General features: G+C 45.1%; 2 protein-coding genes across 2 annotated transcripts in view; one reads left to right on the top strand and one right to left on the bottom strand.

Annotated features, from left to right (window-relative positions):
* Positions 1–6,462: 6,462 nt before the first annotated feature.
* Positions 6,463–12,014, top strand: part of REEP5 (receptor accessory protein 5) — a 51,351-nt gene continuing 45,799 nt past the window's right edge. Inside the window, exons 1-2 of the mRNA XM_049872311.1 lie at positions 6,463–6,691; positions 7,833–7,926. Of these exons, the coding sequence (XP_049728268.1) occupies positions 6,574–6,691; positions 7,833–7,926 (212 nt within the window). The 5' untranslated portion in view covers positions 6,463–6,573. The remainder of the gene's footprint in view (positions 6,692–7,832; positions 7,927–12,014) is intronic.
* Positions 6,687–7,593, bottom strand: LOC126069219 (CCAAT/enhancer-binding protein beta-like). Its single transcript, XM_049872337.1, has 2 exons — positions 7,446–7,593; positions 6,687–7,271 (listed from the first exon to the last, which is right to left on the bottom strand). The coding sequence occupies exons 1-2, from the start codon at positions 7,498–7,500 to the stop codon at positions 7,054–7,056; spliced, it is 273 nt and encodes a 90-aa protein (XP_049728294.1). The 5' UTR covers positions 7,501–7,593; the 3' UTR covers positions 6,687–7,053.

Genomic DNA, 12,014 nt, shown 5'->3' with positions numbered 1-12,014 from the left:
TACTATGTTTCTAGACACTTCATACATGGTTAATGTAGTCTAAATGTTGGCACTGTATAAAATATAGTGATAAAAACCTAGGTTGATTTGAATACCTAACCTAAAAGGATTTTGCTCCTTGGCTTAAAAAAAAAAATTAAAGCTATCAAATTGTGAATCATTTTAAATACTCAAAAACATGACTTTGACTTCCAATGTGAATAACTGCAAGTACTTTACTGACTCAGTAAGAAATCATACAAACTCACAACTGTTTAAAAAGTTCAAAATTGAGTTATTCTGCTGGGCAGTATAAGTGTAAGATCCTGGGTCTGAATTCTAGCTTTGTCATTTGTTAATTGTGAGACCTCACTGTACCTTAATTCCTTCCCTAAAATAAGGACAGTACTGGTAGTTTCTTCCTCATGCTGTTGTGAGGATGAAATGAATTTGTATGTGTAAAACCCTTAAAATCCTGGCAAAATACATGTCAGATAGTCATTCATTTAACAAATAGTTTTAAAACACCTATTTGCTAGGCATTGTTCTAGATGCTTGGGATATTGAAGTAAATGAAATAGGCAAAAATATCTGTCTTCCTAGAGCTCATAATCTAGTGGGGAGAGAAAAACAATAAAGTACAACATATAGGATGTCAGATAGTAATAAGTGTTATGGAGAAAAATAAACCAGGACAGGGCTAGAGAGTGTTGGGAGTTGGAAGTCAGGACCAGGGAGGGACTCAGAGAGGTGCTATTTAAGCAAAGAACTGAAGAATGTGAGGACACAGTTAAGTGATTATCTGGGGAAAGAGCTTTTAAGATAGAGCAGGTTTCTCAGCCTCAGTGCTATTGACGCTTGGGGCTACATAATTTTTTTGCGGGGTGGATGGGGCTGTTCTGTGCACTGTAGGAAGTTTAGAAGCATCTCTGACGAATATATACTATATGATAGTAGCACCTCCCACCCCAGTTCTGATGACTGAAAATATCTCCACACATTGCCAAATGTCCACTGGGGGCAAAATACTCTCCCTCTTGAGAAACACTGAAGTAGAACAAAAGTGAGGCAGGAAAGGGTTAGCTTCCTGGACACACAGCATGAAGGCAGACAGGAGATGAAATCAGGAGAGGGAGGGATGACCCACATCACTTATGACCTTGTAGGCCACTGTAAGGAGCCAACTCTTATTCCTCAGCAGAGGGGAAGCTGTTGGAGCGTTCAGAGCAAAGCAATAACATTAAGAACTCACATTCCTGTAGCTGCTACATGAGAATTGAATATAGGGGGAAAGACAGAAATGGACAGCCCAGTTCAGAGGTTATCACAATGATCCCACTATTTTTTTTTTTAAATATGGCGTAATTTGTTCACTGATTTGGGTGGGTAGTGGTGGGGGACTGAGAGAAAGTTGAGCTAAGAAGCTCTGGGGGTCATAGAAAACTTCAACACCTCAACAACAAAGGCAAACAATCCAATTTAAAAAAGGGCAAGGGCTGTGAACAGATACTTCATCAAAGAAGACATTCAGGCAGCTAACGAACACATGAAGAAACGCTCATTAGCCATTACCCACCGCCGTTGAGTCGATTCTGACTCATAGCAACCCTATAGGACAGAGTAGAACTGCCCCGCAGAGTTTCCAAGGAGCACCCGGTGGATTCAAACTGCTGACCTTTTGGTTAGCAGCCATAGCACTTAACCACTATGCCACCAGGGTTTCCAATTAGAGAGATGCAAATCAAAGCTACAATGAGATATTATCTCACCCTGACAATAATGGAACTAATCAAAAAAAGGCAAAACAATTGTTGGTGAGGTTGTGGCGAGATGGGAACTCTTATACACTGCTGGAGGGAATGTAAAATGATACAACCACTATGGAAAACAGTATGGCACTTCATTAAAAAGCTAGAAATAGAAATACCATATGATTCAACAATGCTACTACTAGGTATATACCCTAAAGAAATAAGAGCCATGACATGAATAGACAGATGCATACCCATGTTCACTACAGCATTATACACAATAGCGAAAAGATGGAAACAACCAAAGCGCCCATCGATGGATGAATGGATAAAAAACTATTGTACACACACACAACAGAATATTGTGTTTTTACACAAATAATATGTACCTTCTATGTTTATTTGCCAACCGCTCCCTCCCCCCACGAGGTATTTTCACAAACACCGCTATGCCAATTTTTTTTTTTTACATGCTATTACTATAAAAAATTAACATACAGCACTGATGAAAATACCTTGGGGTAGGGGGGAAGGGAGCAGTTGGCAAACAAACGTAGAAGGTGAGCGTCATTTGCATAAAAATATGGTACTATGCAATGATAAAGAATGACAATGAATCTGTGAAACATCTCACAACATAGAGGACATTATACTGAGTGAAATAAGTCAATCACAAAAGGATAAATACTATATAAGACCACTCTTATAAAAACAAAAAAATATTTCTGTTGTTGTTAGGTGCCATCGAGTCAATTCCAACTCATAGCGACCCTACAGGACAGACTAGAACTGCCTCATGGGGTTTCCAAGGAGCGGCTGGTGGATTTGAACTTTCAACCTTTTAGTTAGCAGCTAAGCTTCTAACCACTATGCCACCAGGGCTCCAAGATTTATACTTTGGAAAAGGTTTATACGCAGAAAAAAAAAAGTGGTTGCCAGGGATGGAAGGGAAATTAATATCAGTGAACCAGAACCCACTGCCATCAAGTCAATTCCACTCATAGCGACCCTATAGGACAGAGTAGAACTGCCCCATAAGGTTTCCAAAGAGCACCTGATGGATTTGAACTGCTGACCTTTTGGTTAGCAGCTGTAGTTCTTAACCACTATGCCACCAGGGTTTCTAATATCAGTGAAGGGAAAGGCAACACACAATATGAGAGAAGTCAGCATAAGGCAAAGGAAGACACTGAGAGGATGCAAAAAATAAAGGACAACAATGGTAATTACTGTAACATAGACAATCCTGCAACAACAGTGTAAACAAACAATAATCTATAAATGGATATATAGCTATAGATATGCTAAAGAGGTGTGAAAGGGTGTAAGGGAGCATACCTACCTACAGATATAGGTATGGCTGTGGATACTTCTACATACATAATTGTAAGTGCTGCATGTATATTAATATATAAACTCTGCTGTCAAGTCAATTCCGATTCACAGCGATCTTATAGGACAGAGTAGAACTGCCCCATAGGGCTTCCAAGGAGTGGCTGGTGGATTTGAACTGCTGACCTTTTGGTTAGCAGCTGAGCTCTTAACCACTGTGCCACCAGGGCTCCATATATTAATATACACATATATTAAAATAGACAATAGAGCAAACACAAACAAGGAACACAGTCATGGAAACTTCTTAGACATAACCAAACACCTCGTAGGACGAAGTTCCTAGGCTCAGAGGTAAAGGATCATAGGCTTGGGGGATATCTATGTCAACTGGCACAACATAGTTCATAAAGAAATGTCCTGCATCCTACTTTGGTGATTAGTGTCTGGAGTCTTAAAAGCTTGTGAGCATCCATCTAAGATACAACTATTGGTTTCTTACCATCTAGAGCAAAGGAAAGAGAAGAAAACCAAAGTCTCAAGGCAGCAGTTAGTCCAAAAGACTAACAGACTACATGAACCCCAGCCTACGTGACCCTAAGATCAGAAGAACTAGATGGTGCCCGGGTACCACTACCGACCACTCTGACTGGGATCACGACAGAGGGTCCTCCGCAGAGCAGGAGAAAAATGTAGAACAAAAAATCAAATTCACAGAAAAGACTAAACTTACTGGTCTGAAAAAGACTGGAGGAACCCCCGAAACTATAGCCCTAAGACACCCTTTTGACCTGCAACTGAAGCCATTCCCTGAGACCACCTTTCAGTCAAATAATAGATAGGCTCATAAAATAAACGGTAACACCAGAGAGAAACGTGTTCCTTAGAACAATCAACTGTATGAGATCAAAAGGACAACATTTGCCCAAAAGCAAAGGTAAGAAGGCAGAAAGAGGTTGAAAATCTGGATGAAAGGAAACAGGAAATGCAGGGTGAAAATGGGGAGAGTGCTGATACATATGAGCAGAATGCGGCCAATGTCATGGCACATTTTACATACAAACACTCGAATGGGAAGCTAATTTGTTTTATAAACTTTCATCTAAAGCACAATTAGAAATTAAAAAAAAAAAGCAGCAGCACTGGGGGGAAAAAGAGGAAGAATAGTTAGTATAAAAGGAAAAAGCTAGAAGTGGGCAAGAGAACTTTTTGCAGAAGTGGAAGGCAATATGGAAGTGGAAGACAGTACGGTAATTGAGTCAGTCTGAAAGAGCAGAGGGGTTCTGTGAGAAAAGGAGAGAATGTTGGGGACCAGTTTTTGTGCAGGACCTTGAATGCAATACTAAAGACCGTGGGTAATGGGGAGCCTTTGAAGCTTAAGCAATGATGAGGAAGATTCTGCAGCAGTGTGCAAAATGAATTGTAGGAGTCAGAAAGAATCAATTAAAAGCAGTCTCCTGAAATAATGTAGGTGAGAGGTAACAAGAGCCGAGATTTAGGGATGCCAGTGGGAATCTAGAGGAATATTGTGGGCAGGACATGAAGGAAAGAAGTTAGATCCTGCCCTAAGTCTTAGACCTTTGAATCTCTCTCTTCTTCAGGATAATTTTGTTTGAAGGCAAGTGTAGACAATTGGCAATGGGCTATTAACCTAAAGGTTGGCAATACTAACCCACCCAGAGGTTCCATGGAAGAATGACTTGGTGAGCTTCTTCCATAAAGACTACAGCCAAGAAAACCCTATGGAGCAGTTCTACTCTGTAACACATAGGGTTGGCATGTGTCGGAATGTGCTCTAAGGCAACCAGTTCAGTAGGTTTAGTTTTGATGGGCTATTACCTCCACTGAGCAGGCTTGGAAATGATTCTATAACACCAGACATCAAACAAATGCATGTTCGCCATGAAAACATGCAAGTAGTGTAGTCCTTTCTTGGAAAAGGTGTATCCCTGAGCAGTGTGTTAGCTTCCTTCAAAAGTCTTTATTTGTAGGTGAGAAATATTTGATTTGCTAACCCTGGAGGTGAAGTGGTTAAGTGTTCTGCTGCTAACCAAAAGGTGGGCAGTTGGAATCCACCAGCTGCTCCTTGGAAGCCCAGTGGGGCAGTTCCACTCTGTCCTATAGGATCGCTATGAGTCGGAATCTACCCGATGGTGAAGGATTTGTTGTTTGTTTGCTTTTCTATTTCTGGCAAAGAGGGAAAAGTCAGGCCTCCATCCAGACTTCTGTAAGGATGGCCGATACATTTCAATTTTTAGATTTAAAATGCTTTAGCAGGTTTAGCATCCTGTTGCATTGAGTCCATTCCAACTCATAGGACCCTACAGGACAGAGTGGAACTGTTCCATCGGGTTTCCAAGGAGCGGCTGGTGGATTCGAACTGCCGACCTTTTGGGTAGCAGCCTTAGCTCTTAACCACTGCACCATCAGGGCCCTAGGTTTAGCATATGAGTTGTTAAAATGAAAATCATATTAAGCCAACAATAGAAATTGATTGAAGTTTATTTATGATTTCCAAATTGGGGTAGCATTTCGACTAGAGTCAAAATTGTTCCAAAGATGAGTTGTTGTTGTTAGTTGCCGATGACCCTTTTGGTTTCTCTGGAAACCCTATGGGGCGGAGTAGAACCACTGTCACCACGTCTCCAAAGATGAGAGAACCTCTAAAGATTCTTACATCAAATCTTGTGGGCATTGACAAGTAAAGCTGATAAACGATTGGTGGTCAGGAACGATTTCATACAGAATTATCTTAAAGAACAATTAAAATAATTACTGATTTACCCTAAAATATAGCTCCCAGTATGACCTTTGGAGTCTGTTTCCTGACACTAGCTGAATTCTTCCAAAGAGCACAATGCCCAAGGCAAAACGGTTTTACTACTTTATTTAGACCATTGCTTGACTCGAAGGTGACTTTTAGAAACCGGTTTTTTCAAGGCTCAAGGTTCAAAAGGACATCTAAAGGCAAATGGCCTGGGTTGGTCACCCAACTCCGTAGACCGCAGAAATCTGGATTACAGGAGAATCAAAAACCGTTTTTCACAGTGTAGGTACCTCAAACTAGTCCCACTACATTGCAAATGAAAGGAACAAAAACGTCTGCCTCCTTTCCACCTGCTTTTTGCACTAGTCCAATTTGAGAGAGGAACCCACAAGAGACATAAAATATACGTCTCCCCTCATCATCCCCTTTTCACTTCCAATGGATTAAGGCTGTTACCAGACCCGTGGGATCGTGGGGCGCTTGTTCCGTCGAGAGCTGCCCCGGGGAGGCGCAGGTCCAACCGCCTACTGGGTGTGGCGCTCGCTGCGGAGCTGGGAGTGGGGTAAAGGGGGGCCGCGCCGCCGGGAGTGGGGAGCGCGCCCGACGCAAGGCCTTCTCGGTCCGCCCTGCGCCCCGCCCGCCCCGCCGCCGCAGCTGCTGCGTCTGTCCCCGCCTAAGTCAGCCGAGCTCTGCGTCCACCCGGCAGTAGGAGCAGCCCCGGGCGGTGGCGCGACAGTCCCCGCCATGTCTGTGGCCATGAGGCAGAGGTTCGACCAGTTCCTGCACGAAAAGAACTGCATGACCGACCTGCTGGCCAAGCTCGAGGCCAAGACCGGAGTGAGCCGGAGCTACATCGCGCTCGGTGGGTGCAAGGCGCTTTGGCCCGCTGGGGTTCGCTGCCGCCGCCGCTGCACCGGCAGCTGCTGCTGGGGAGGAGAGCGGGGAGAGGGCTCGGGAAAGGCGTTGTTGGTGACAGACGTAGGGGAGCAAGCAGGCATCCTCGGGGACCGAACTGGCCGCCCCGGAAGCCCGGGATCAGAGACCCCTCCTGGGCTGTCGCAGGCCTGTGCCCCGGGCCAGGTGGCGGGCGGAGAGGGCGGCGGCGGGCCCGGGGTGGGGGTGGGGGAGGGAGAACTGCCCGGCGCTGACGTGTCTGCTCCCGCGGCGGTGTCTTAGTGGCCGTGCGCAGGTTCGGCTCGGAGCGAAGGGGTTGCTGCGGCCTCCCTACACCCTGCTTGGAGCCCCGCACGGAGAGGGAGGTGTCTTCTCAGGAGGGGAGGTAGCGCAGGCAGGCGCGGGACTCCGGGGCTCTCCAGACCCTCTGCGGAGCGGGGCTACCCCGGCCCGTGTGCTGGGAGGCCGGGGGCCCCTGCGGGCGCGTGGGCGGGGTGCCCCAGCCTTCCCGGACTCTCCTGAACGCCCAGCGTCCCCGGCTGGTACCCCTGCGAGAAGGAAAGAGGAAGGGAAGAGGGATACAAAGGTGTGGGTTGCTGAGTATCCACAGACCCAACACAACAGCCAGGGGAGGCGCAGGCCCACCCTTTTGTGGTTGGTTTTTCTCGCTACTTTAATTGAGGAGCTCTGGTGGTGCAGTGGTTAGGCGCTGGGCTGCTTACCGAAAGGTCGTAAGTTCCGATCCACCAGCAGTTCCGGGAAAGAAATAAGTGGCATTCTGCTTCTCTAAAAATTTACAGCCTTGGAAGTCCTGTGGAACCCTGGTGGCGCAGTGGTTTAGTGATACTATGGGGCAGTTCTCCTCTGCCCTGTAGGGTCGCTGTGGGTCGGAATCGACTCGACCCCAACGGGTTTGGTTTGGTTTTGGAAACCCTATGGGGCTTTTTTTTTTTTTTTTTATGGGGCAGTTCTGCCCTTCCGCAGAGGGTCGCAGCGGGTTTCTAGTGGAGTCAGGAGGAAAACGCCTAGAACATGCCACTCTCCGTGTGGGTGGGGGCTGCCCCGCGTGAGTGCCGACCCACTTCTCTCCTCTCTCCTCGTGTCTCCAGGTATCATCGGGCTGGTGGCCTTGTACCTGGTGTTCGGTTATGGAGCCTCTCTCCTCTGCAACCTGATAGGATTTGGCTACCCAGCCTACATCTCGTAAGTGGCTCACTCTGCAACCGACCCTTCCCCCTCGTCACTCCCCTTCCCCCAGCCAGGTCTGCTGTCAACAGACTACATATCGCCATTTCCCAGGGAGAGAAGTAAAAGCACCAGAGGGCAGTACGAACTTCTTAAGTCTACACATTTTGGAGCTTTAACGTGATCTTAGATCTCCTGATGGCTGGCTGTATTTTCTATCAGATGCGTACCTTCTAATGGATGCATAAATAAGTAAAGTGTTAAAATTCAGTCATCCCGTCTTTACTGGTTGGGAGATCTTAACATGTACAGAGGGCTGATTCATTTTCCCTGGTAAATCTTTTTAATGGTTTTTTCACCATATGTTTATGTACATAAACAGTAAAATCCCATGTTAGGACTTCATCTGACACTCAAGAAATTTTTGTCTTCTTGATTTTAAAACGGGCTTGCCAGTTATTACCGGCAAACTTGGGAGACATTTACCCTATTATAAAAACAAACGTAAAATGCAGCATTGATACAGCTCCCCAGAAAAACCCACTGCCAGTGAGTCTGTTCTGACTCCTAGCAACACTACAGGACAGAGTAGAACTCTCCCACAGGGTTTCCAAGGAGCTCCTGGTGGATTCAAACTGCTGACCTTTTGGTTAGCAGTGGTAGCTCTTAACCATTATGCCACCAGGGTTTCCGATATAGTGCCATGGTCATATAAATAATTTGTTTATATATTAAACTAAGTTAAAAATGAATCTTACAGGATTAGAATCTGAACTAGTTACTAGTTGAAGTGGTTTTACTCTACAGCGTGTTTATTTTGAAAATATTCTGCAATTTCATTTTTCCATTCATCCAGACAGCTTTCCCTAGGGAGCCAATGGGTGTCTGTAACTTTCCTCAGCCACAGGGGTAAAGATAAAGCAAGAAAAATTTTCAGCTGGTAGGCTAAGACACACATACTGTTAGTCCTTGGGTCTGTCATTGGGCAGGTTAGAATTAAATATAATAATATGAATGAACTGGAAAAACATGTTTTAAAAGAGTTAAGTTCTGATTTGAACGATTAAATTGCAATTATATGAGTAGTTACCGTATTACTCTGGTACAGACACTTAGTGGCAACTCCAGTGATTCTAACTACATATAGGAAGGACAGTGCTTGCTTGTGAAATTGGAGATCCTCAGGCTTCAAATTGAGAAGAGCTTTTACCTTCTTCAGCATTATCTGCTAAAGTATCATCCAGGTTTTATGTGCATACCAAAGGATCCCCAGGGCAGACCAGGAAAAATGGATTGGCACAAGAATAGCAGCTTTCCATAAAATGTAATCTACTGATATGTGGTTGTTTTAGTTATCTAGTGCTGGCCTAAAAGAAATACCACAAGAGGATGGCTTTAACAAACAGAAATTTATTTTCTTACAGTTTAGAAGGCCATAAATCCAAATTCAGGGTACCCACTCTAAAGGAAGACCTTCTCTCTCTGTCAGCTCTGGAGGAAGAGCCTTGTCTCTTCTGAGCTTCTGCTCCGTGGCGATCTTCATGTGACTTGGCTTGTCTCTTCTCTCCTCTCTTTTCTGCTGGTTTGTTTAATCTCTTTTGTATCTCAAAAGAGATTGATTCAAGATACACCTTGCACTAATCCTGCCTCATTAACAACAAAAACAACCCATTCCCAAATGGGATTATAACCACAGGCATAGAGGTTAGGATTTACAATACATATTTTGGGGGACATTATTCAATCCATAACAATGGTATATGTATGGAAACCCTGGTGGCATAGTGGTTAAGTGCTACGGCTGTTAACCAAAAAGTCGGCAGTTCGAACCCACCAGGCGCTCCTCGGAAACTTTGTGGGGCAGTTCTACTCTGTCCTATAGGGTCACTATGAGTTGCTATGAATCGACTCGACGGCAGTGGGTTTGGTTTTCATTTTATGTATATATATATATATTTTAAGGTTTGTAGGCAACCGTGATTCGGAATGGCTTGTACATAACTATATCTATGATAACAGAAAAAATTAACCCAGTATACATTACTTTTCTGTGTGTATTTTACTTGCAGGAGGAGTTCCTTTAAAAATTTTTTTTGAAGCATTTTACAGATCTGTGCTTTACATGTTATTGATTACATTATAGCACATCTTGGATGACAGTAACTGCCTAACTGCTTGAATTATATTGAACTAGCAAGGAATATGGATTTTTAAAAATACTGAATAGCATTAAAAACTTTTATTTCACATTTGTGGTGCAATAGATCACTTTTATATGGCCTTTCTTATCATGGTCTTGTAACTCCCACCAAATGATTGGGTGGGGCTATGCAAATAAGGTGCTTGTGTCTCACCAAGGGGATTGGACAGCTTGCTATGAATGCAAATAAGGTGCACGGAACCCCTGTGGGGGTGGGACTATGCAATAAAATGTGTGGAACTCTTACAAGGGGATTGGTCAGTTTTGTCATCCTGCTAGGTTTAAAAGAGAGCCAATCCCAGAGCAGAGAGGGGACCTCGCAACCACCAAGAAGAAGAGGTGGGAGTGGAGTGTGTTCTTTGGACTCAAGGTCCCTGCACTAAGAACCTTCTAGACCCAAGAGACAGAGAGCTGTAACACTGGAGATAGGGCAAGATGGTGAGAAGCAGCAGCAAGCATGGCAGCGGCAGAACCAGGAGACTGGCAGGAGCCAACGTGGTGGGCTTCCCAGCCCACAGAGCTAGAGAGCTGAGTGCCTTTGGGCAGGAGGCTTTCTGACAGAGTGGGATGCCTCCAGGCGCTGTCGGTGGAGCTAGGGTTGCTGACCAAGGAGAGAGCTGAGCACCTTCAGGCTGAGGCTTAGGATGGAGTGGTATGCCCCTGGGCATTTATTGGCTACACTAAACAGCTTAGGAGCCCTGGTGGTGAAGTTGTTAAGCTCAGCCTGCTAACCAAAAGGTCAGCAGTTTGAATCCACTATCCGCTGTCCTTAGTATCGCTGTGAGTTGGAATTGACTTGATGGCACACAACAACAACAAACAGCTTTGTAATGTAACTGAACAAGGGTTCTTGTCCTGTCCTATTAGCCGATTGAAATAAAATGGACGCCACACCACCAGTTGTGAGGGAAACAGAATTGTCTGTGCAGACAAGGAGCAAAGGCCAAGGTCTAGCGACCATAAGGCCAAGTGCTCGCTGTCTGAGGGGGTTGGGGAACTTTTATTCCCAATGGTGTCTGGGGGTTGGGTTTGATGCCTGCAACTCTCCACCCTTAGCCCTCTCATGTCCACATTTGGAGGTCCGGATGTTGAATCATGTCGGTGACGGTCAGGTCCAAAGACAGACTGAGGACACAGCTCTTCAGGTCCTGCCCATGTGCCAAAATCTTGGTTCACGCGTGCGCGGGATTCTGGCACCAAATTCAAACTGTGGCTGTAGCGTGGTCAGGCCAAACCACGGTTGGAAGCTGTGGCTTGGCGGGCTGCGATGGGGGTTGGGGAACCACAGCGGAGTTGGGGGAAGTCTCGGCAGGGGCTTCAGTAACACTTCCTGAGCAGGGTAGAGGCTGGGCTGGCCCAAGTGGCCAAGGGAGAGGCATGGCTGAGAAGCTGTCCTGACTGAAGAACTGTATCCTAAGTTGTTCCTGATTCTGAATTGTAATCTGTTACTTCACTAATAAACCCCATAATTGTGAGTGTTGTCTGTGAGTTCTGTGTGGCCACTGCAACAAATTATTGAACCAGCAGAGAAATAGAGAGTGCTGTGAAAGGGATGGCTGGTGTCAGAATTGGTGAAAAGGTTGGAGGGTAGAGGTATGTTTGACCTTCTCCTCATAGGAATCAGCCTTGGGCTGTTGATCGTAATTCTCCTTCCCCTTTGTGAAGTTACACCAGGAAGTCAGATGACCCCACCACCAAGCCATTTTTACAACATTGGTGGGAAAATTGTCATTTGGTATATAATCTTATGAGATATATAACCCTCTGTTGGCGTGATTAGGTTATCTGCATGAGTTTTAGAAAACTCAAACTTTCCAGGTGGGATATATAGATCAGTGTATATGTGGGTGCATATGGGGAAATAAAAGATGTGAACAACTAGAATATGCCTCTTCTTGACTTGGAG

Source organism: Elephas maximus, chromosome 2 (genome assembly GCF_024166365.1).
Source record: "Elephas maximus indicus isolate mEleMax1 chromosome 2, mEleMax1 primary haplotype, whole genome shotgun sequence".
NCBI classification, from domain to species: Eukaryota; Metazoa; Chordata; class Mammalia; order Proboscidea; family Elephantidae; genus Elephas; species Elephas maximus.
This window is presented reverse-complemented; position numbering and strand designations above follow the sequence as displayed.